Below are 25,887 nucleotides of genomic sequence, written 5' to 3'. Positions count from 1 at the left end.
TCCCGGAGGCTAGCCCCAACGCAGCTGAGCAGGTCCTTCGTGCGCCCATCCGTGCAGTCCATCGAGAGTGTTCTTCGGGCGCAAAACCAATGTTCCCCGTCCATGTGTTGTTCCCCGATGGTCTGTAGTCGTTCTGGAAATATTACGGCAGTAAGGGTTGGCAGGGGTGAGCATGTGGCATAAGTAGGACAGTGTGGTAAAGCAGTGGGGGAATTAAAACGCTCCGAAACCCGAACGAACAGGGCTCCTTGCTCCAAGCTGAAGACAACGTTGTACAGACCATATACACTGACGGAACACGCAAAGTATGTTAAATAGTAATAACGTAAAGAAATGAAGCACGGATGTGGCAGTTAATCACAAAATGGTAAATATCACAGTTGTGGGACCGACCTTCACCTGAAGGCCACTGTTGGCGGGTTAGTCTGAAAAACAACGTATGGAAGTGAAAAAGTGTGTACTTCTATTATGATTAAGGCTAGAGTAATAATACCGGATAGAGTATAGTCAGCTCCACAGGTCCAATGGATGCCGTCTTTCTAGGAGAGGACTAAGGGCGTGCTATCATGCTCACCCTTGGCGGCAGGAACTGAAGTAAAGAAGTGTGTGGGCTACCTTGAACCGACAGCACCGGGGACGTAGACTGCAACGCCGAATTGATCTTGAACAGATATTGGGAAAAAGAACACTCTAGGGATAATTTAAGTGATGACAGACGGGTAACACTCCCCAGTCTAGGAGACCACGGGTAAGGCAGATTGCGACTAACGCAAGTTGTGGGTAAATGCCTATTATTACATATTATTTTTTTTTTTTTTTTTTTTTGAGATATATACAAGAGTTGTTACATTCTTGTACAGCCACTAGTACGCGTAGCGTTTCGGGCAAGTCCTTAATCCTATGGTCCCTGGAATACGATCCCCTGCTGCGAAGAATCGTTTTTTCATCCAAGTACACATTTTACTGTTGCGTTAAACAGAGGCTACAGTTAAGGAATTGCGCCCAGTAAATCCTCCCCGGCCAGGATACGAACCCATGACATAGCGCTCGCGGAACGCCAGGTGAGTGTCTTACCACTACACCACGGAGACTGCTATGGTAAGCCCGATGTTAGGCAGGGTACTGAAGCATGAACCTAGGGAAAAAAAAACAAATTCGTAGGATGGATGTGCAGCGAACCGCTGAATCAGATTGCGTCAGGTGGGAGCAGGCCGTTCCACGCCGCTCTGCTCGTCCCGAGGGGTGTGTGTTGACCCCTCCGCGATGATTCTGTGGACTGAGGGAATTCTGCGAAGAGAGGGAACTTGGAATTACAATTAGTAAGATGGTTAAAACCAAAGGAGCAATGCATGCTCGGTCTTAATTGAGGCGAATAGGACACTGGGCAATATTAATAAAGGATTAGTAACTTGACGCCTGGAGTTGTTCTTCCGTTAATCTTGCAATGAAATTTGTGCCTTAGTTAGAATAAGCAGAACTGTATTTTGCGTCATACTATAGACGTAAATAAATTCCCTTGAACGTGTACAGCGTAGTAAATGAGAAAAAAAAAACTTGGGTAAATACTGGTTCGATAACATGGTTGGTAAAATTGTAGACCAATTACCACGAACGTAGTGGAGTATGGGACCTTCCAATGTTCCAAGCATGGGAAGACATGTACTATAGTACGTCATTAAATACGCATGAACGTGTAATATATCGCAAATAATGCATGAATATGTAAGAACAACCCATACCCCCAAAATGTAAAATTACCGCATCAAGCTTGATATTACGTCAATGTTTTAACTGGTCGTTAGTCAGAATAAAGTGTGCTGTATAATGTCATACGAATTTTTCGGCGAAGCATGCCCGTGCCACCCCTTGGGTGACGTAATCCTTAACGACCAACCAACAACCATACTAATCCACTAATGGTACTAATGACTAATCTAACCGCAAATGGGCTGTATAAGAATACCATAAAGACTACCCCCAACAGTCTGTGGATAGTAGAACAAATTAATAAATGATAGAATAAGCGTCCCAGACTGTTACAAGTAAGCGGATTAATGAATATTAAAAGTCATTAACATAACTAAGTACTTTTCATCTACGGGCTCCCCATGGCCCGTAACCCCCCCGTTCCAGGCAGCGAATCTTTAACAACAATTAAATACATTTTAATGTCAATAATAGTAATTCCCAATATCTAATGTATAGAAATAATTATAAAAACAAAATAGACTTAGAAAACCTTCAAAATTATAGTTTTTAAATATGTTCCGGAAAAACCCCAGTGACCGAATAATTATAAGGAAGGCAGAATTGTGAGCAGTATTTAATTACGGTATGGAGGCCAAGGTGTGACAAAAAAGGAAGGTATCAATGAATAAGGTTTATCGTTTAACAGTAGTAACTAATCCAATAAGAACACATCCCAATCTGAGAGAGATAAGCAGCGTGATTAATTAACTAATGCGAAAAACGTTTTATTAAGTAAAAGGAGAGATTGATTGGGGTTGAGAGAATACGTAGCATCGCATAGTATTTACAAACTTGGAAAGCCTCGAGTACCACAGCGATACTGGAGGAGGGAAGTACCATCAACAAACAAAAAAGGTATAAGATTACCAGACCAGAATACCTAATTACCTCAGATGATAACAGGGATAATAATATAATCCATGTAACATAAGTAGAAGACAAATAGCGAAATGTCCAAATCCTTAAATAATTACTGTATATAAATATGTAGCGGAAAATAAGTTAATGAATATGTGAAGAGTAAATTAGTAAGAAATTAAATGCCTTAGAGAAGACATGATTAAATTTGTAACGTGAAACCCAGCGACCGACAATAAAATTTACCGCCCGTGACTGGCCGATAATTCCTAAGTAGGGAAAAACATGCGACTACAGAATTACCCGAAGGGAATCACTTAAAAGAAAATATACAATAATCCTAACATGAAAGCAGTAAGAAAACTTCCCTACTTCGCAGAAACAGTGAAAATAACAGTTGATAAGTAACTCCGTGAATAAGAATTAAGTCAGTGAAGGGAAGAAAAAAGAATTAAAAGTGTGTAGACCGCTTGACCTGTAAGTTGTTTAGCTTGGATTCTAAAGAGTAAGAATAGATTGACCTTAATTGTAATCCTATTGGGATGCGACAGGATGACCTCGCGCGCCAATGCTTCCGAGGACTGAAGAAGGATTATCTTGAGATACCCACTAAATAAAATTAACTGAGACAATTACATTGAAGTCCATCAAATGTTGTCCTCCGCATGCGGACCGACAAATAAATTGATTTACCTACTGCTATTAAGGGTTTAATTAAGAAGCGTTAAGCGTATGATAAGTATAAGATTTGAGTAAAGAATAACCACTTAATGTGTAAACCACAGCTTGTAGTCTTAAAGCTGGAGATTAAAACGTAATCTTGTCCGAAGGAAGTTAAATCATGACTGACATGCGTGCGTCCGGACGGCACTGATTCCATAAGTATGTGGATGGATAAATAATATAGGAAATATAAGGTCCAATGCAGCTGTTTCCATAATAAGTTGCTCTCCGAATGCGTGGTACGTTTAACGGCCCTGTGAATTTGCTGATTGCAGGTCAGCTGGAACGGCAGCAGTCGGAGGGTCGTCACCTGATGAATAATAGATATTCATTTCTGGTGCGGTGAAATATGGTCCTTGCGTCTGTCCCGTAAGAATTTCGGGGCAGCAAATTATAAATTTTTTGTTACAGAGTCCGTTGCAATGATCTCCAGCTTCCGGGGTCGTTGTTGGTGGGGCTTCCTGCTACACCGGCGGTCAAAATAATAATTCCGGGTTCAACCGGCAGACATAGGTCTGGCAATCCAATCGCAAGGGGCGGCTGCATAATAATTCCGGTCTCACCCGGCAGACATGTGACTTCTTCCCCATCGCCGTCTCTAGATGTAGGTCTGGCAATACATTAGCGAGGGCGGGTGCATAAGAATTCCGGGCTTAACCGGCAGACATTAGGTCAGGCAATCCAATAGCGAGGTCAGCTGCCTAATAATTCCGGGCTTAAACCGGCAGACATAGGTCTGGCAGTCCAATAGCGAGGGCAGCTGTATAATAATAATTCCAGGCTTAACCGGCAGACATTAGGTCTGGCAATCCAATAGCAAAGGCGGCTGCATAATAAATCCGGGCTCAACCGGCAGACATAGGTCTGGCAAACTACAGCGAGGGCGCTGCATAATAATTCCGGGCTCAACCGGCAGACATAGGTCTGGCAATCCAAATAGCGATGGACGGCTGCATAATAATTCCGGGCTCAACCGGCAGACATAGGTCTGGCAATACAACCGCGAGGGCGGCTGCATAATAGATCCGGGCGTAACCGGCAGACATTAGGTCTGGCAAGCCAATAGCGAAGGTGGCTGCATAATAATTCCGGGCTCAAACAGCAGAAATAGGTCTGGCAATCCAATAGCGAGGGCGGCTGCATAATAATTCCGGGCTCAACCGGGCGGCCGATAGAATAATTTTTAGGAAGCAAACAATAGCGAGGGCGGCTGAATAAGTGGAGAAACGTGCGACTACAGTGGATACCCACAGGGAGGCACCAAATAAAGAATAAAATAAACCGGTCATGAAAACACCGATGTGTACCACCCTTCAACGAGGAAACAGAAAAAAAAAACTGTTGAAATACTATGTTAAGGAGATAATGAGTCTATTGGGGGGAATTAATAAGAATTAAATAAGGATAATCTGCGTGACTTAAGGTCTTAAAATTTAAGAAAGGCTTACCCTAACTGTAATCCTATTAGCACGTGACTAGAAACTCGCGCGCCTAATTTAACGAGGACTGTTGAAGGAATAATGAATTCCCCCCTAGATGAATCGCACGAACTGGGAAATCTAACCAGCTTAATTATTTAGTACCGAATTAATACTCTAGATAAGTTATTTAGTGACGAGGAGGAAAATATAGGGGAAAACATAGTATGACATGATACACACAATCTTTTAGGAGAAAAATCGTAACTGTGACCAACTGTTTGACTGTAAAGAGACGAACAGTTTATAAGATTTATAAGTTCTAGTAGTACAGGATTTTGTAATGTAGCGTATTAATAGAGGTTTATAAGTGTAATGATCGAGACCAAAACAGCTCAATAATAATAGAGGCCACTGCAGACAAAATGAAGGGAATCTATTATCTCGAATCATGTGTTGTCCTCCGATGATGTCCGACAATTAACTTTATTTTACCTTTGTGAATAAAGTTTTAATAATAATGCAGAGTGAAAATTATGTATGATAATGTATTAAAGAATAATCTCTTAGCGCGTGCTTAATCGGAAGTCCTCGGATGTTGTCCGACAAATAACCTTATATTACATTTGCGAATAAAGTTTTATTTATGAACGTGGAGTGAAAATTATGTATGAAAAAGTATTAAAGAATGACCTCCTAGTGCATAAAACACATCTTCTAATCGTATTGCTGGGAATTAAAACCTAATCTCTGACCCCGTAGGATGTTAAGAACCCGACTGTGACCTGCTTGTGCCTGGAAGGCGAGGACTCCAGAATGTAAGAATGAAAAAGAGAAATAAGAAAAAATTAAAAAAAAAAGGGGGCCACACAGCGGATTCCATCTTATGTTGTACTCCTTATTCGTGGTGCGTTTAACAGCCTTGTGACCTTTTTCCTGAATGTTGATAAGCTGTAACGACTGCAGATTGAGTGAATTCCCTGATAAATGAAAATTTTTGCCTCATGGCTTTCAAAGGGAAAATTAGTTCCTGAGTGGTGATAATGGGACCTTCTCATCTGTCCAGTGAGAATTCCATAGCAGCAGAATATAATGTTGGTAACCGGGACTATGGCGATGATTTCCGCTAGGGTACTTCAGAATTTTTTTTTTTTTTTTGTTTTTTGGGCATAGCCGGCAGGCCAAGGACGGCAATCCCGTAGCTAGGTGAACTACATATAAAATTTAAATTTTTTTTTTTTGTTTGGCTTAACCGTCTGACCAAGGTCTGGCAAACACGCACAAGGACAATTCATTCGGCGAAAGAGGCTGCATAGAAAATTCCGGGCTTAACCGGCAGACAATAGTCTAAAAATCCAGCGGCGAAGGAGGCGCTGGGAATGTCTGGCATTCTGGCAACAAGAATGTCTGTATAGAATTTCCGGGCTTAACCGGCAGACAAAATGTCTGGCTCTCCAACACGTGGCTTGCCTCATAAAAAAAAAAAAATTTTGATGGGCACTACCTGCCGACCGAAGTTCGGCGACCCAGCCACAGTGTAGGCTGCATAAAATTATTTGGCCTAACCGGCAGACGATATGACTAGCAATCCACAGCTAGGAGCCACATAAAAGGATCCGGGCTTAACCGGCGGACAAAATTCCGGCAAAATAGCATCGATGATACTGAATAAATATAAAATTCCCGGGCTTAACCGGCAGACTATAAATCTGTCAAGCTAGCGGCTAGGGCAAGGCTGTATAAGAATTCCGTATTAATCATCGTACAATAGTGCTGGGGCAGCCTAGAATGCCCTGCCTAGGCATGACCTAGCTGGAACGTCTACAGGCCGCGTGGGGAACAGCGCTGGGCACACGCCGACACTTGGGAGGAACCTAGCTATACATTTAGAACATAAGATATCACTTTACCTTGGTGAAAGTTGAGTACTGTAGACCGACACTAGGTTTTCAGCATGTGAGGTTGAAGGGGCCCCCGGAGTTAAACTCAACCAGGGTGGGGGCTGCGATCGAGGTAGCAATCGTAGTTTCCATAGCTTCTAGAAGTCCCAAGAACACAAGAGTCCTATGTTATTCCTTTTTCTTGCCAAGCGAAGCGTGTTTGTAGCGTACGTTTGTGGCGAAAAATTTTTCCTTTGACTTGTGGAGCTGAGCGAGGCTGGAGCAAGATAGAACGCATGTCCCTTCCTCTCTTATATAGTCCCCCTGCGGCGCTCCTCACGCTGCGCTGCGGATTGCGCTGTGCAATTGTCTTCTCCTCCATCTGAAATTCCTCCGCATTCCTACGTAATGCAGCGGTTATTTCTTTATTATGTATTATTCTAATCTGCTTTTGTGTCAAAATTTCTTCAATGTACCTGTAAACATTTTTTGTCAATTTTTTTGTTAATTTATCTAAAATTTTCTGTTAGTTTAAGGACTTGCCCGAAACGCTATGCGTGCTAGTGGCTTTACAAGAATGTAAATTCAACTTCATTTCTATATTCTCTGTTAACCCCAATGTATATATTTCTTGTATATAAATAAATAAATACAGTATTCTCTGTGGTTATAGTGTCAGTTGGGGGGTTAATGGGCCAGGTCGAGCTTGCCTGTGCCCCACAAATATCACCCTTATAGCTGACTAGTTGGTATAACGGCTTTTCCCAAACCTCTCTCTCGCCAGAATTATACTGGCATGTGAGTATCTTTGGCAGTTGATGAATCCTAAATATCTGTCATTCTGTCATTTTCATTTATAATATATAAGGTTTCTACATCTGTAGTCAAGGGAGGAGGGCGGGTGTTTCGAGCGGAGCGTGCCGGAGCTGTGAAGGACTGAGGACGGAAATCCTGTAGCGTTTGCTAAAATGTGCGCCCCCCCTCCCCCCACGGCGCGCTGCGTAAATGTTTTTCCTCCTCAGAATTCCCCCGCTTATTTTAAAATAAGCAGTGACCATATTAATGTTATATATACATGTACACATCCTCATACACGCTTCGATTAATAAATCCCAGTGTCCTATTCGCCTTATTACGAACATTCATGCATTGAATCTTTTGTTTTAAATTCTTACTAATCATAACTCCCAGATCCCTTTCGCAATCCGACTTCGCAATCTCAACACCATCTAGCTCGTATCTTGTAACTCTATCATCATTACCTAGCCTCAGAACTTTACATTTATCAGCATTAAACTGCATTTGCCAATCCTTTGACCATTTCAAAACCCTATCTAGATCAACTTGAAGTGATAGTGAGTCCTCCTCCGAATTAATTTCCCTACCGATTTTCGTATCATCGGCAAATTTGCAAATGTTGCTACTCAAACCTGAATCTAAATCATTTATATATATTATAAATAACAGAGGTCCCAGGACAGAGCCCTGAGGTACTCCACTAACAACATTATCCCACTCTGACTTAACCCCATTTATACTAACTCTCTGTTTCCTTTGGAATAGCCATGCCCTAATCCAAGTTAATATAGCACCCCCAATACCATGAGCTTCTATTTTTTTAATTAGTCTTTCATGTGGCACTGTATCAAAAGCTTTGCTAAAGTCAAGGTACACAACATCACAATCCTTACCACTATCAACTGCCTCAACTATGCTGGAATAAAAAGTTAGCAAATTTGTTAAACATGAACGGCCATTTGTAAAACCATGTTGTGACTCATTTATTAATTTATGTTTTTCAAGATGGAGACGAATTGTATTTGCAATTATTGATTCAAGTAACTTTCCCACAATAGACCTTAGGCTAATTGGCCGATAGTTTGACGCAAGTGATCTATCTCCTTTCTTAAAAATTGGTACCACATTAGCTACCTTCCATGATTCCGGCACTCTGCCTGACTCTATTGATTTATTAAATATGGTAGACAGTGGCTCGGAAAGCTCTTCTTTGCATTCTTTAAGCACCCTGGCAAACACTTCATCCGGCCCTGGTGATTTGTTTGGTTTTAGTTTTTCTAATTGTTTAATTACATCCTCCCTGGTAACTGCTAAACTAGTCAACCTGTCCTCATCCCCACCCACATAGACTTGTTCGGCTGAAGGCATATTGTTAAGTTCTTCTTTAGTAAATACAGATATAAAATATCTGTTAAAAATACTACTCATCTCCTTGTCATTATCCGTTATTTGACCCGTCTCAGATTTTAATGGACCTATCCTTTCCCTAGTCTTAGTTCGATATAACTGAAAAAACCCTTTAGGATTTGACTTTGCTTGCTCTGCTATGCGATCTTCATAGTTTCTTTTTGCTCTCCTAATCTCTTTTTTAACATTTCTAACCAGTTGTATGAATTCCTGTTCTAAACTGACTTCCCCATTCTTAATCCTTTTGTACCAAGCTCTCTTTTTACCTATAAGGTTCTTTAAATTATTTGTTAACCACTTTGGGTCATTAGTATTCAATTTGTATGGTATACTACGTTCCTGTGCTTTGTTTAGAATATTCTTAAATAAGTTATATATTAAATCCACATTGAAATCCCCTTTTCCGTCACCTGTCGCTGGGTTCATGTCTCGCTCTAAGACCGGCCCACACCCCATACCCTAGACTTTCCAATCTATTTGACCCAAAAAATTTCTTAGGCTATTAAAATCAGCTTTTCGAAAATCTGGCACTTTAACAGAATTTTCTCCTACAGGTCTATTCCATTCTATGCTAAATCTGATTACTTTGTGATCACTGTTCCCTAGCTCACTCCCTATTTCGATGTCATTAATTTGTGTTTCCCTGTTAGTTAACGCTAAATCTAAAATATTATTTTCCCGTGTTGGTTCCTTAATGTGTTGTGTAAGAAAGCAATCGTCAATTAATTCTAGAAAATCTTCTGCTTCACTATTCCCTGTTTTGTTCACCCAGTTTATTCCACTAAAATTAAAGTCACCCATGACATAAATACTGTTAGATCTAGATGCTCTAGATATTTCATCCCATAGATGCTTTGTTTCCATTCTGTCTAAATTTAGTGGCCTATATATAACTCCTATTATAATATTATTTGGTTTTTCGTTTAATTCTATCCAAATAGTTTCTGTGTGTGGCTCAGTTTTAATTCCCTCTTTGAGACTACATTTCAAATTGTCCCTAACATATATGGATACTCCCCCTCCTCATCTAATATATCTATCTGCGTGAAATAGTTTAAATCCATTTATTTGATATTCAGCTAATAGTTCTCTATTTTCTACATTCATCCACGTTTCGGTAAGTGCAATAATATCTATTTTTTCTGTGCAGACAAGAGCATTTAATTCATTTATTTTATTTCTTAGACTTCTACTGTTAATGTAATATACCCTAAGTGAATTGTTATTTTGAGGTCCTTTTCTTTCCCTGATCATTTTGCCAATTCTTTTCTCCCACGAACACATACTTTTATTACCTCCTTCCTCCAAATCAATTCCCATACCACTATCTATTAACAGTTTAAACCCAAACAAACACCTCTAACCACTGGTTCCAACGAGTTCGCAACAGCAACAACCCCAGCCCTCGATAGATGCACCCCATCACGAGTATACATTTCATTTCTTCCATAGAAGTGTTCCCAGTTGTCTATGAAAGATATTGCATTTGATTTGCAATATCTTTCCAGCCGGCAATTGACACCAAGTGCCCTCGACATCCATTCATTTCCCACTCCCTTTCTTGGAAGAATGCCACATATGATCAGGATTCCTCCCTTGCTCTTAACTAATTCAATGGCTGTCCTGAATCTCTGTATTTGTTCCTCACTCCTAACTCGCCCAACATCATTACCCCCTGCACTAATACAAATGATGGGTTTGTTCCCATTTCCCGTCATAATATCATTCATGTTTCCAACAATATCACCAATTCCAGCACCCGGATAGCAAACCCTTAATCTGTTCCCCCTAACTCTGGCACAAAACGTTCTGTCTAAATACCTCACCTGGGAATCTCCCACAACCAAAATTCGCTTCGGTACCTCCTTAACTTTCTGAGCAGCCTGAGGGGCCTGCGCTCCGCCGCTCCTCGCTGATTTTCGTTCCGAGTGAACTGCAGGCGCACCACAGCACTCATCCTCCAACACGGCAAATGAATTTGCTGTCCTTAGGGCGTCTGTAGGCGGCCTTGTCAAGGTCTTCTTAAGACCCCTGTCCTTCACGACTCTCCACGATGAGGTCCCGTCAACACTGGTCTCCTTCGTTTCCTCCCAAAGTCTCAGCCGCTGTACCTCCTCCCGCAGGGAATCCATCTCTGCTCTCAGAGCTCCAACCAGACTCAAATCAGACTTGGTGCTATGGCGGTATGCTCACTCACAAGATGAGTGGCGCTGCCCAATAAACTCGCCCCTCGGGGCAAAATTTAAAAATTTAGGAACAGGTAATGAAACTGAGGATAGGGGGCAGACAGATTCACAACAAACGACAAGGAAGCGTGCGAGGAACTCAATAAGAAATCCAGGAAATTTCACATTAGAGCAAAGAGAAGTTCCAGAGATAAGTTTAGTTTAGTTAATTTATTATGCACCCATACCCATCTTGTGGGTGGTAGTGGAAAGGGTTACAGAGGCACATAATGGGCTCAGGGACTGAACCCCACAATTCATTTAGCTAAGCAAGTTACAATCTTGATGAGCTAGTTACAAAATTCAATATAAGTCGTCACATCAACAATGGGTTCGAGATCGACCACAAGTACAGTTTCTTACTTAAGCAACTGACATGTGTGGAGAGCTAGTGTCACAGTTGATATGTTTGTCCTGCACACCGCCCCCCCCCCCCATCCAGTGGGCAGCGGTGTGCAGGACAAACTATCAGCAGATGCACTGTGCCTGCCACTGCTGGTATAATAAATCACTGGTAACAGGTGAGCTGCCAAAAATTTGGAAGACGGCTAATGTGGTTCCGATATACAATAAGGCATAGAAGATATAGACAGGAGGCACTGAACTACAGGCCAGTGTCCCTAACTTGCATGCCATGCAAGTCGATGGTGAAGATTGTGAGAATAAAGCCAGTGGAACATCTGGAGCGAAAGAACTTTGTAACACAGCATCAACATGGGTTCAGGGATGGCAAGTCCTGCCTCACAGGGCTAATTGAATTCTGCGATCAAGCAAGAAAGAGAGGGGTGGGCAGACTGCATATTTTTGGATTGCCAGAAAGCCTTTGACACGGTACCACACAAGAGGCTAGTGAAAAAGCTGGAGATGCAGACTGGAGTGAAAGGGAAGGTACTCCGTTGGATAAGGGAGTACCTAAGCAACAGAAGACAACGAGTCAATGTGAGGGGTGAGGTCTCGGAGTGGCGGGGAATCACCAGTGGAGTCCTGCAAGGTTCAGTCCTTGGACCTATACTGTTTCTGATATATGTAAATGATCTCTCAGAGGGTATAGACTCGTTCCTCTCAATGTTTGCTGATGATGTATTGAGCTCGGTTTCACTCTCTCCACAAACAAGACAAAAGCAAACTCTCATCACAAGAGGAGAGAAAATGAAGCACTACAAATTAATGGTGTAACACTTGAATGGGTTGACCACTATCGGTACCTTGGCGTCACTGTCGGCTCTAACAAGGGGAAGAAAGAGGAGCTCAACCAGCTCGTAGGAACATGCAAAAGTCGACTCAGGGCACTGAAAGATATGACCTGGAATGGACATGGAGCTTCTATTGCCGTGCTAAAAATGATGTACACAGCCTATGTGCGCTCCGTCATACTATGCCGCACCAGTTCTGTGCACCTACTCCCAAAGCGATATGAAAAGGCTTGAAAGCATTCAAAATGAAGCCATGACAATCATTCTTGGAGTCCCAAGAACTGCCAAAACGTCTAATCTACAAGAGGAGTTGTCCCTCCACAGTGTCACAAGCAGAATTAAGGAACTGAATGCTAAGCTTGCAATTAGGATAACCAGAGATCCCCATTACAATGATATTGCCAAGAAAAACCTGAGTTCTGTGCTGCTAGCAGGAGGAAACAGGAGAAGCAAAAAATGGCATCACAGATCAGTCTGCTACCTTGAAGAGCTTCACCTGCTTGAGCAAGCCCGTGAGCTCCTGCCTGTAGAGAGGTTACCTCCCTGGGAGGATGACTCATGCAAGATTATCATCAATGAAATGGTAACGAAAAAATCCAACATGATACCACAAGAAATGAGGCACAAGTATCTCGAGGAAATTTATAAAGAAGCCGGAGATGAACTAGATCAAATCTACACTGACGGGTCATCTAATCCTGTCAATGGCAGGGCTGGTGCAGCATACACGGTAATCAAGGATAATACTTTCCAACGCAGAAATGAAGAAAAAGCACGTATTGAGAACTATGCCTCTTCAACGCAAGCAGAGCTAACTGCCATTGTTATGGCGTTAAGGTTTCTTGAACGAACACTAATGGTGCAGTGATTTGCACCGATTCAAAAGCAGCACTGCAAAGCCTAAGTAAAAATCAGGCAGAAAATCTTGCAATAGTCGCTGAAATTAAGAGAGCTGTGAGAATACTTACCAATCAGGGAAGAGTCATCAAGTTTCTGTGGGTCCCCTCCCATGTTGGGGGATCCCCTCCCATGTTGGGGGATCCCCTCCCATGTTGGAGGATCCCCTCCCATGTTGGGGGGATCCCCTCCCATGTTGGGGGGATCCCCTCCCATGTTGGGGGGATCCCCTCCCATGTTGTGGGGATCCCCTCCCATGTTGTGGGGATCCCCTCCCATGTTGGGGGGATCCCCTCCCATGTTGGGGGGATCCCCTCCCATGTTGGGGGATCCCCTCCCATGTTGGGGGATCCCCTCCCATGTTGCGGGGATCCCCTCCCATGTTGGGGGGATCCCCTCCCATGTTGGGGGGATTCCCTCCCATGTTGGGGGGATCCCCTCCCATGTTGGGGGATCCCCTCCCATGTTGGGGGGATCCCCTCCCATGTTGGGGTGATCCCCTCCCATGTTGGGGGGATCCCCTCCCATGTTGGGGGGATCCCCTCCCATGTTGGGGGATCCCCTCCCATGTTGTGGGGATCCCCTCCCATGTTGGGGGGATCCCCTCCCATGTTGGGGGATCCCCTCCCTTGTTGGGGGGATCCCCTCCCATGTTGGGTGGATCTCCTCCCATGTTGGGGGGATCCCCTCCCATGTTGGGGGGATCCCCTCCCATGTTGGGGGGATCCCCTCCCATGTTGTGGGGATCCCCTCCCATGTTGGGGGGATCCCCTCCCATGTTGGGGGGATCCCCTCCCATGTTGGGGGATCCCCTCCCATGTTGGGGGGATCCTCTCCCATGTTGGGGATCCCCTCCCATGTTGGAATATGTGGGAATGAATGAGCAGATGTGCTGGCTGCTGAAGGAGATCGTATTGAATACTTCATACCCAAGACTCTACTACAAATTAGAGGTATTGTCAGGCAACATCACCGTGACAAGGTAACTGAGGAAAGGAGGATAGAAGCACAAACCAGTGAATCTGTACGATGGTACAACATGGTTGCAGCTGCCAATCACAGTCCTTATGGACGAAGAGGAGGAGGACGCGGGAGAGAATCGGTAATAGCGAGAATCCGTCTTGGACACAAATGTCCATGGAGATATGAAATGGAAACAACAGTTGATCAGCGAAGTTGCAGAATCTGTGGTGAGAGTGACGGACATCGCCTTGACCACTATCTACGTGAATGTGAACACCTGCGAGACATCAGAAATATGTGTAGAGTAATAAACCCCACATTGTTTGAGTTAGGAAAACACTATTTGTCAAATATTGATACTGTTCCTAAAAGATTCCCCCATTTTGCACCCGCAAGATTTTTAGGGTTGAAAGATGTTAATCTTCTTGTTTGAGGAGCTGTTTGTTACGGACCCGAGCCCAGCGTCCGAGCACGGAGCAGTGACGACCACGCCATCTGTGGGTCAGCTCCCGAAACCCCCTCCAAATGGACAGCGCCATCTAGTGAGGACAGGATATACCGGCCACAGGGGCTGGTTTCCCGTCCTGATCTGCTCATAACACAGCCGCTGCTGACCTCTGGTGAGGTGATGCTTAGACAGCAACGCCATCTATGGAGTGGATAGGTGGGTGTTTGTGTCTAAGCCTGTAAGTGAGGTGCCCTAGAGTGTCATCAGTACTAATGACGTGTCTGACTACAGAGTCGACCTGGGACTGCTGTAATGGACGTTGGATCAGTCTACCCAAGGCAGCCGTAGAACCTCCACGCATTTGCTGCTGAAGCTGTGAGTCACCCCCCCATCCCCCCCGGATGAACACTGTTGTGTTAGCCTGCCTGTGAGGTGGCAGAACCAGGGATTGTCGTACCCGGGGCTGACTGGTGGAGAAGACTAGCCACTGGGGTGTTGTGGTGAGAAGAGTGATCTGTGAAATCACACGAGGCTCCTGCCTAGGGCTCGCAACCCTAGTATCGGTCGTGGAGTGACCTAACCAGCGGAACTGATTGGAACCTGCCAGCTACAGGCTAGATTTGTGGTTGAAGGCCTCCACAACGGTGGCCTAACCAGTGGAACTGATTGGAACCTGCCAGCTACAGGCTGGATTTATGGTGGAAGGCCTCCACGACGGTGCCCCCAGTGGAACTGTGATTTGGCTGGCCTGTGGCCAGGGTAGACTCGAGAGAATCGAAGGATTCAACGTGAGGCCACAAGAAGAGGACCAGGGCTACCCCTCTCGAGCACCGTGGAACATTCCTGCGTCTTCAGAGGAAGACTATTCTGTATATTATAGTGTTTATACCCCCCCCCCCCCGTGTGACTGTTTATATATTTATTTATGGTGGTGGTGTAATTATATATTTAAGTTTAGTGCCTTTGTCTCCCTTCCCCTTTAATTTACTTGTGTTACGGAATGCACCCCTTGAAAGCCACTACTAACTTGGGGCCGGATACCCAAACTCTATTAACATCAGAGAAAGAACCCAGTTGCGACCCAATAGGGCCGTAACACTGTTCACTTGAGACAGTTAAGCAAGTCCCAGCTGTGTCTGGGTACAAGTGACAGGATGAACAACCCAGCGGGTTTTCTTCCTATTGGGGAGTGTTGCACATGCTTCTATGGCGGTATGTTCACTCACAGGATGAGTGGCACTGCCCAATACAGTCACTATGGTGGTGTGTCCACTCACAGGATAAGTGACGCTGCCCAATACTGTCACTATGGCAGTGTGTCCACTCACAGGATGAGTGGCGCTGCCCAATACAGTCACTATGGCGGTGTGTCCACTCACAGGATGAGTGACGCTGCCCAATACTGTCACTATGGCGGTGTGTCCACTCACAGGATGAGTGGCGCTGCCCAATACAGTCACTATGGCGGTGTGTCCACTCACAGGATGAGTGACGCTGCCCAATACTGTCACTATGGCGGTGTGTCCACTCACAGGATGAGTGGCGCTGCCCAATACAGTCACTATGGCGGTGTGCCCACTCACAGGATGAGTGACGCTGCCCAATACTGTCACTATGGCGGTGTGTCCACTCACAGGATGAGTGACGCTGCCCAATACTGTCACTATGGCGGTGTGTCCACTCACAGGATGAGTGATGCTGCCCAATACTGTCACTATGGCGGTGTGTCCACTCACAGGATGAGTGGCGCTGCCCAATACAGTCACTATGGCGGTGTGTCCACTCACAGGATGAGTGACGCTGCCCAATACTGTCACTATGGCGGTGTGTCCACTCACAGGATGAGTGACGCTGCCCAATACAGTCACTATGGCGGTGTGTCCACTCACAGGATGAGTGGCGCTGCCCAATACAGTCACTATGGCGGTGTGTCCACTCACAGGATGAGTGACGCTGCCCAATACTGTCACTATGGCGGTGTGTCCACTCACAGGATGAGTGGCGCTGCCCAATACAGTCACTATGGCGGTGTGTCCACTCACAGGATGAGTGACGCTGCCCAATACTGTCACTATGGCGGTGTGTCCACTCACAGGATGAGTGACGCTGCCCAATACAGTCACTATGGCGGTGTGTCCACACAGGATGAGTGGCGCTGCCCAATACAGTCACTATGGCGGTGTGTCCACTCACAGGATGAGTGACGCTGCCCAATACAGTCACTATGGCGGTGTGTCCACTCACAGGATGAGTGACGCTGCCCAATAAACTCGCCCTTCGGGTCAAAATTAAAAAAAAAAAAGTTAAGAATGCAAAAATTATGAGGAGAATTAAAACAGATGAAGATAGTAGGAGGCTACAAGATGACCTAGACAGACTGAATGAATGGTCAAACAAATGGCTGCTAAAGTTCAACCCGAGGAAATGCAAGGTAATGCAACTAGGCAGTGGAAACAGGAGGCCAGACACAGGATACCGAATGGGAGATGAATTACTCCATGAAACGAACAGAAAGATCTAGGAGTTGATATCACACCAAACCTGTCTCCTGAAGCCCACATAAAAAGAATAACGTCTGCGGCACATCCGAGGCTGGCTAACATCAGAACAGCCTTCAGGAACCTGTGTAAGGAATCATTCAGAATCTTGTACACCACATATGTAAGACCAATCCTGGAGTATGCGGCCCCAGCATGGAGCCCGTACCTTGTCAAGCACAAGACGAAGCTGGAAAAAGTTCAGAGGTATGCCACTAGACTAGTCCCAGAACTAAGAGGCATGAGTTACGAGGAAAGGCTGCGGGAAATGCACCTTACGACACTGGAAGACAGAAGAGTAAGGGGAGACATGATCACTACCTACAAAATCCTCAGGGGAATCGACCGGATAGACAAGGATAAACTATTCAACACTGGTGGTACACGAACAAGGGGACACAGGTGGAGACTGAGTACCCACATGAGCCACATGTGGGTACGTTAGGAGACGACATGTGATGGTATCCGTAGGTACACGAACAAGGGGACACAGGTGGAGACTGAGTACCCATATGAGCCACATGTGGGTACGTTAGGAGACGACATGTGATGGTATCCATAGGAAATTAATTTCAAATCTGTTTTCTTTCAGTTGTTCAGTCAGTTGATTGACAGTTGAGAGGCGGGACCAAAGAGCCAGAGCTCAACCCCCGCAAGCACAACTAGGTGAGTACACACAGGAAACAAAGATGCCAAAAAAACACATTAGAAAGTTGTCTTTCGCAAACAGAGTGGTAGACGGTTGGAACAAGTTGGGTGAGAAGGTGGTGGAGGCCAAGACCGTCAGTAGTTTCCAAGTGTTATATGACAAAGAGTGCTGGGAAGACGGGACACCACGAGCGTAGCTCCCATCCTGTAACTACACTTAGGGAATTATATACACACACACACACACACACTTTTTTCCTTTTATTCACTTTTATTCATGAAGCCACAATGCAACCACTTGGGGTGGACGGTGTCGCTTCGTGCAGGTCGGCGCTCAATCTCCGACTGTCCAAGTGGTTGGGCACCATTCCTTCCCTCCGTCCCATCCCAAATCCTTATCCTGACCCCTTGCCAGTGTTATATAATGGTAATGGCTTGGCGCTTTCCCCAGACGATTGCCCCCGCAGCCTCCCGAGGCCGCATCACCGTGTAGAGCGGCCACCAGAGCCTCTTATTGGACGCCCCCGTCAAATGTCCGTTATATTAATCATGTTTATTGCTGCATACTCTGTGTTGGCCCGGGTGAGTGTGTATAGGGGGACCAAGAGCTCCCTGGATGGCTCTTGGGTGTCCCTGTAAGGCTCTTGGGTGTCCCTGTAAGGCTCTTGGGTGTCCCTACGACATAAACGGTGGACCAGGCCAAACACAACGTCCCTATAGTGTCGTCCGGTTGTCCTCGAGCGCAAGAAGTGGAGGACTAGGACGTCGCCCGCGGTGATCTTGGTGAGGAGCCTGTCCTCGTGGGGGCGGGTCTTGCCCCCCATGGCCAGCAGGGAGCGCTGCCCCCAAGGGCTCCCTTGGTACATAATGTATGAACCAGTCACACAACCCCACACAATCATAACTATAAAATAAATAAAAAGAATGAGAGAAAACTTCTCATATACAAGAGCCAACGGGTTATAACACACATAGTTGCGTGTGGTCAGCCCCAAAATGGCGTCGTCTTTGTCAATGTCGCACCTCGCGAAGGGCGCGAATATCAGGGACATAATGTCCCTGAAGTTCACTACATCCCTTTTCCAGGGGTAGCTGGCCATCAAGGTAAAGGTCTTGCCTTGGACTATATAGCTATGATAGCCAAGTAAAACAACATCCACCACCACAGCCAAGATGTGGATGGCACACCGGCAGCCGTAAACATTTGAAAAGTTCCCCACACGGGAGCGGAGGAACTCCGCAACTTTCTCCCTGCTCTCCTGTCTACCTTTCTCTTCATCTTCATCATCTTCTGCATCAGTCATTAACGTCCTCAAAAAATACCAGTTTGCGCCTGTCTCAGCACCGCGCACCACCACAAGACAGACTACACAACCTACCAGGAACCCGACAAAGGTGCCATGGGCGGGTGATTCAGTCCGCCTGTTGTGGGTGTCGTCGTCATAGCCCACGGACACGTGGTGTTACTCACAGTAAGTCTACAGGTCGTCCGGTGGTCTCTAACCTGTGCTCTGATCCACACACACAAACTCCTTCCTCATGATCAAGGAGCCACTGATGGCTGCGGTCATTCCCAAACACAATATAATGCCCCATTGATGGGCCAGTAACACACTGGAAGACACCGGGCCCGAGGCTCGCTACCGCCAGAAACACTTGGGCATATCGCCCAATACATCTTTGGTCTACTTGAAGATATCGCCTAACTTCTTGATCCGTTCTGCCATCTTAAGAACGGTTGGGCAAGCTTCTCAGGAATATCTGAGACCCGCTGCTACGATAACCGATAATAAGGACACGTTTGGAACCCTCACTTACATATATATCATACATATATAAATATTTAGTTAGGTGGGAATTAGAGGGAGATAGACATGGACTTGTCTATCGATAGACTTGGTTAAAGAGATGTTGACAATAGACTTCCATCATGGACCATTATCTCATCATGTTCTGGGGTGTGGTTTGGTCATTATATCTTCAGCCCCGTTATTGTGACTCATTGTTACCATACTCATAAACTTGTTCCCTTCAGCCATTTGAAGGGAAGGTGGTGAAGGGTAGGGAAGGTAGTGAAGAGTAGGGTAGGTGGTGAAGGGTAGGGAAGGTGGTGAAGGGTAGGGTAGGTGGTGAAGGGTAGGGAAGGTGGTGATGGGTAGGGTAGGTGGTGAAGGGTAGGGTAGGTGGTGAAGGGTAGGGAAGGTGGTGATGGGTAGGGTATGTGGTGATGGGTAGGGTAGGTGGTGAAGGGTAGGGTAGGTGGTGAAGGGTAGGGAAGGTGGTGAAGGGTAGGGTAGGTGGTGAAGGGTAGGGAAGGTGGTGATGGGTAGGGTAGGTGGTGATGTGTAGGGTAGGTGGTGAAGGGTAGGGTAGGTGGTGAAGGGTAGGGTAGGTGGTGAAGGGTAGGGTAGGTGGTGATGGGTAGGGTAGGTGGTGAAGGGTAGGGAAGGTGGTGAAGGGTAGGGAAGGTGGTGAAGGGTAGGGAAGGTGGTGAAGGGTAGGGAAGGTGGTGAAGGGTAGGGAAGGTGGTGAAGGGTAGGGTAGGTGGTGATGGGTAGGGTAGGTGGTGAAGGGTAGGGTAGGTGGTGAAGGGTAGGGTAGGTGGTGAAGGGTAGGGTAGGTGGTGAAGGGTAGGGTAGGTGGTGATGGGTAGGGTAGGTGGTGAAGGGTAGGGAAGGTGGTGATGGGTAGGGTAGGTGGTGATGGGTAGGGTAGGTGGTGAAAGGTAGGGTAGGTGGTGAAGGGTAGGGTAGGTGGTGAAGGGTAGGGTATGTGGTGATGGGTAGGGTAGGTGGTGAAGGGTAGGGAAGGTGGTGAAGGGTAGGGAAGGTGGTGAAGGGTAGGGAAGGTGGTGAAGGGTAGGGAAGGTGGTGAAGGGTAGGGTAGGTGGTGATGGGTAGGGTAGGTGGTGAAGGGTAGGGTAGGTGGTGAAGGGTAGGGTAGGTGGTGAAGGGTAGGGCAGGTGGTGATGGGTAAGGTAGGTGGTGAAGGGTAGGGAAGGTGGTGAAGGGTAGGGAAGGTGGTGAAGGGTAGAGTAGGTGGTGAAGGGTAGGGAAGGTGGTGAAGGGTAGGGAAGGTGGTGAAGGGTAGTGAAGGTGGTGAAGAGTAGTGAAGGTGGTGAAGGGTAGGGAAGATGGTGAAGGGCAGGGAAGGGGGTGAAGGGTAGTGAAGGTGGTGAAGAGTAGGGAAGGTGGTGAAGGGTAGGGAAGGTGGTGAAGGGTAGGGAAGGTGGTGAAGGGTAGGGAAGGTGGTGAAGGGTAGGGAAGGTGGTGAAGGGTAGTGAAGGGTAGTGAAGGTGGTGAAGGGTAGGGAAGGTGGTGAAGGGTAGTGAAGGTGGTGAAGAGTAGTGAAGGTGGTGAAGGGTAGAGTAGGTGGTGAAGGGTAGGGAAGGTGCTGAAGGGCAGGGAAGGTGGTGAAGGGTAGTGAAGGTGGTGAAGAGTAGTGAAGGTGGTGAAGGGTAGGGAAGGTGGTGAAGGGCAGGGAAGGTGGTGAAGGGTAGTGAAGGTGGTGAAGAGTAGGGAAGGTGGTGAAGGGTAGGGAAGGTGGTGAAGGGTAGTGAAGGTGGTGAAGGGTAGGGAAGGTGGTGAAGGGTAGTGAAGGTGGTGAAGGGTAGGCAAGGTGGTGAAGAATAGGGAAGGTGGTGAAGGGTAGTGAAGGTGGTGAAGGGTAGAGTAGGTGGTGAAGGGTAGGGAAGGTGGTGAAGGGTAGGGAAGGTGGTGAAGGGTAGGGAAGGTGGTGAAGAGTAGTGAAGGTGGTGAAGGGTAGGGAAGGTGGTGAAGGGTAGTGAAGGTGGTGAAGGGTAGTGAAGGTGGTGAAGGGTAGGGAAGGTGGTGAAGGGTAGGGAAGGTGGTGAAGGGTAGAGAAGGTGGTGAAGGGTAGAGTAGGTGGTGAAGGGTAGGGAAGGTGGTGAAGGGTAGAGTAGGTGGTGAAGGGTAGAGTAGGTGGTGAAGGGTAGGGTAGGTGGTGAAGGGTAGTGAAGGTGGTGAAGGGTAGGGAAGGTGGTGAAGGGTAGGGAAGGTGGTGAAGGGTAGTGAAGGTGGTGAAGGGTAGGGAAGGTGGTGAAGGGTAGAGTAGGTGGTGAAGGGTAGGGAAGGTGGTGAAGGGTAGTGAAGGTGGTGAAGGGTTGAGTAGGTGGTGAAGGGTAGTGAAGGTGGTGAAGGGCAGGGAAGGTGGTGAAGGGTAGAGTAGGTGGTGAAGGGTAGGGAAGGTGGTGAAGGGTAGGGAAGGTGGAGAAGGGTAGATTAGGTGGTGAAGGGTAGGGAAGGTGGTAAAGGGTAGGGAAGGTGGTGAAGGGTAGTGAAGGTGGTGAAGGGTAGAGTAGGTGGTAAAGGGTAGGGAAGGTGGTGAAGGGTAGGGAAGGTGGTGAAGGGTAGGGAAGGTGGTGAAGGGTAGGGAAGGGGGTGAAGGGTAGGGAAGGTGGTGAAGGGTAGTGAAGGTGGTGATGGGTAGGGAAGGTGGTGAAGGGTAGGGAAGGTGGTGAAGGGCAGGGAAGGTGGTGAAGGGTAGTGAAGGTGATGAAGGGTAGTGAAGGTGGTGAAGGGTAGGGTAGGTGGTGAAGGGTAAAGAAGGTGGTGAAGGGTAGGGAAGGTGATGAAGGGTAGTGAAGGTGGTGAAGGGTAGTGAAGGTGGTGAAGGGTAGGGTAGGTGGTGAAGGGTAGTGAAGGTGGTGATGGGTAGGGAAGGTGGTGAAGGGTAGGGTAGGTGGTGAAGGGTAGGGAAGGTGGTGAAGGGTAGGGAAGGTGGTGAAGGGTAGGGAAGGTGGTGAAGGATAGGGAAGGTGGTGAAGGGTAGGGAAGGTGGTGAAGGGTAGGGAAGGTGGTGAAGGGTAGGGAAGGTGGTGAAGGGTAGTGAAGGTGGTGAAGGGTAGGGTAGGTGGTGAAGGGTAGGGAAGGTGGTGAAGGGTAGGGAAGGTGGTGAAGGGTAGTGAAGGTGGTGAAGGGTTGGGAAGGTGGTGAAGGGTAGTGAAGGTGGTGATGGGTAGGGAAGGTGGTGAAGGGTAGGGAAGGTGGTGAAGGGTAGGGAAGGTGGTGAAGGGTAGTGAAGGTGGTGAAGGGTAGGGAAGGTGGTGAAGGGTAGGGTAGGTGGTGAAGCGTAGGGAAGGTGGTGAAGGGTAGGGAAGGTGGTGATGGGTAGGGAAGGTGGTGAAGGGTAGAGTAGGTGGTGAAGGATAGTGAAGGTGGTGAAGGGTAGTGAAGGTGGTGAAGGGTAGGGTAGGTGGTGAAGGGTAGGGAAGGTGATGAAGGGTAGTGAAGGTGGTGAAGGGTAGTGAAGGTGGTGAAGGGTAGGGAAGGTGGTGAAGGGTAGGGAAGGTGGTGATGGGTAGGGTAGGTGGTGAAGGGTAGGGAAGGTGGTGAAGGGTAGGGAAGGTGGTGAAGGGTAGTGAAGGTGGTGAATGGTAGGGAAGGTGGTGAAGGGTAGGGGAAGGTGGTGAAGGGTAGTGAAGGTGGTGAAGGGTAGGGTCGGTGGTGAAGGGTAGGGAAGGTGGTGAAGGGTAGTGAAGGTGGTGAAGGGTAGGGTAGGTGGTGAAGGGTAGTGAAGGTGGTGAGGGGTAGGGAAGGTGGTGAAGGGTAGGGTAGGTGGTGAAGGGTAGGGTAGGTGGTGAAGGGTAGGGAAGGTGGTGAAGGGTAGGGAAGGTGGTGAAGGGTAGTGAAGGTGGTGAAGGGTAGGGAAGGTGGTGAAGGGTAGGGAAGGTGGTGAAGGGTAGTGAAGGTGGTGAAGGGTAGGGAAGGTGGTGAAGGGTAGTGAAGGTGGTGAAGGGTAGGGTAGGTGGTGAAGGGTAGGGAAGGTGATGAAGGGTAGTGAAGGTGGTGAAGTGTAGTGAAGGTGGTGAAGGGTAGGGAAGGTGATGAAGGGTAGTGAAGGTGGTGAAGGGTAGGGTAGGTGGTGAAGGGTAGGGTAGGTGGTGAAGGGTAGTGAAGGTGGTGAAGGGTAGGGAAGGTGATTAAGGGTAGTGAAGGTGATGAAGGGTAGTGAAGGTGGTGAAGGGTAGTGAAGGTGGTGAAGGGTAGTGAAGGTGGTGAAGGGTAGGGAAGGTGATGAAGGGTAGTGAAGGTGGTGAAGGATAGTGAAGGTGGTGAAGGGTAGGGAAGGTGATGAAGGGTAGGGAAGGTGGTGAAGGGTAGTGAAGGTGGTGAAGGGTAGTGAAGGTGATGAAGGGTAGTGAAGGTGGTGAAGGGTAGGGAAGGTGATGAAGGGTAGTGAAGGTGGTGAAGGGTAGGGAAGGTGATGAAGGGTAGTGAAGGTGGTGAAGGGTAGTGAAGGTGGTGAAGGGTAGTGAAGGTGGTGAAGGGTAGGGAAGGTGATGAAGGGTAGTGAAAGTGGTGAAGGGTAGTGAAGGTGGTGAAGGGTAGGGAAGGTGATGAAGGGTAGTGAAGGTGGTGAAGGATAGTGAAGGTGGTGAAGGGTAGGGAAGGTGATGAAGGGTAGGGAAGGTGGTGAAGGGTAGTGAAGGTGGTGAAGGGTAGTGAAGGTGATGAAGGGTAGTGAAGGTGGTGAAGGGTAGGGAAGGTGATGAAGGGTAGTGAAGGTGGTGAAGGGTAGGGAAGGTGATGAAGGGTAGTGAAGGTGGTGAAGGGTAGTGAAGGTGGTGAAGGGTAGTGAAGGTGGTGAAGGGTAGGGAAGGTGATGAAGGGTAGTGAAAGTGGTGAAGGATAGTGAAGGTGGTGAAGGGTAGTGAAGGTGGTGAAGGGTAGGGAAGGTGGTGATGGGTAGGGAAGGCGGTGAAGGGTAGGGAAGGTGGTGAAGGGTAGGGAAGGTGGTGAAGGGTAGGGAAGGTGGTGAAGGGTAGGGAAGGTGGTGAAGGGTAGGGAAGGTGGTGAAGGGTAGTGAAGGTGGTGAAGGGTAGGGAAGGTGATGAAGGGTAGTGAAGGTGGTGAAGGGTAGGGAAGGTGATGAAGGGTAGTGAAGGTGGTGAAGGGTAGGGAAGGTGATGAAGGGTAGTGAAGGTGGTGAAGGATAGTGAAGGTGGTGAAGGGTAGTGAAGGTGGTGAAGGGTAGGGTAGGTGGTGATGGGTAGGGAAGGTGGTGAAGGGTAGGGAAGGTGGTGAAGGGTAGTGAAGGTGGTGAAGGGTAGGGAAGGTGGTGAAGGGTAGGGTAGGTGGTGAAGGGTAGGGAAGGTGGTGAAGGGTAGTGAAGGTGGTGAAGGGTAGTGAAGGTGGTGAAGGGTAGGGAAGGTGGTGAAGGGTAGGGAAGGTGGTGAAGGGTAGTGAAGGTGGTGATGGGTAGGGAAGGTGGTGAAGGGTAGGGAAGGTGGTGAAGGGTAGGGAAGGTGATGAAGGGTAGGGAAGGTGATGAAGGGTAGGGAAGGTGGTGAAGGGTAGTGAAGGTGGTGAAGGGTAGGGAAGGTGGTGAAGGGTAGGGAAGGTGGTGAAGGATAGGGAAGGTGTTGAAGGGTAGTGAAGGTGGTGAAGGGTAGGGAAGGTGGTGAAGGGTAGGGTAGGTGGTGAAGGGTAGGGAAGGTGGTGAAGGGTAGTGAAGGTGGTGAAGGGTAGTGAAGGTGGTGAAGGGTAGTGAAGGTGGTGAAGGGTAGGGAAGGTGGTGAAGGGTAGGGTAGGTGGTGAAGGGTAGGGAAGGTGTTGAAGGGTAGTGAAAGTGGTGAAGGGCAGGGAAGGTGGTGAAGGGCAGGGAAGGTGGTGAAGGGCAGGGAAGGTGGTGAAGGGTAGAGTAGGTGGTGAAGGGTAGGGAAGGTGGTGAAGGGCAGGGAAGGTAGTGAAGGGAAGGGAAGGTGGTGAAGGGCAGGGTAGGTGGTGAAGGGCAGGGAAGGTGGTGAAGGACAGGGAAGGTGGTGAAGGGCAAGGAAGGTGGTGAAGGGTAGGGAAGGTGGTGAAGGGCAGGGAAGGTAGTGAAGGGAAGGGAAGGTGGTGAAGGGCAGGGAAGGTGGTGAAGGGCAGGGAAGGTGGTGAAGGGTAGGGCAGGTGGTGAAGGGCAGGGAAGGTAGTGAAGGGAAGGGAAGGTGGTGAAGGGCAGGGAAGGTGGTGAAGGGCAGGGAAGGTGGTGAAGGGTAGGGCAGGTGGTGAAGGGCAGGGAAGGTAGTGAAGGGAAGGGAAGGTGGTGAAGGGCAGGGAAGGTGGTGAAGGGCAGGGAAGGTGGTGAAGGGCAGGGAAGGTGGTGAAGGGTAGTGAAGGTGGTGAAGGGTAGGGAAGGT

General features: G+C 47.6%; 1 protein-coding gene across 17 annotated transcripts in view; it reads left to right on the top strand.

Annotated features, from left to right (window-relative positions):
- Positions 1-25,887, top strand: part of LOC138373387 (uncharacterized) — a 57,361-nt gene that overhangs the window by 26,503 nt on the left and 4,971 nt on the right. The window contains exon 6 of one of the 17 annotated variants that reach the window (XR_011231170.1): positions 14,851-14,964. The exons of 15 other annotated variants lie outside the window; for them this stretch is intronic. Coding sequence is in view for 1 of the 2 variants with exons in the window: in XM_069339620.1 (XP_069195721.1) it covers positions 14,851-14,852 (2 nt within the window). In the remaining variant the exon portion in view is untranslated. Of the gene's footprint in view, positions 1-14,850; positions 14,965-25,887 lie in introns of those variants that run through there. One more of the 17 variants, XM_069339620.1, reaches the window with a different exon arrangement.

This window comes from Procambarus clarkii, chromosome 5 (assembly GCF_040958095.1).
Source record: "Procambarus clarkii isolate CNS0578487 chromosome 5, FALCON_Pclarkii_2.0, whole genome shotgun sequence".
Classification (NCBI taxonomy): Eukaryota; Metazoa; Arthropoda; class Malacostraca; order Decapoda; family Cambaridae; genus Procambarus; species Procambarus clarkii.
This window is presented reverse-complemented; position numbering and strand designations above follow the sequence as displayed.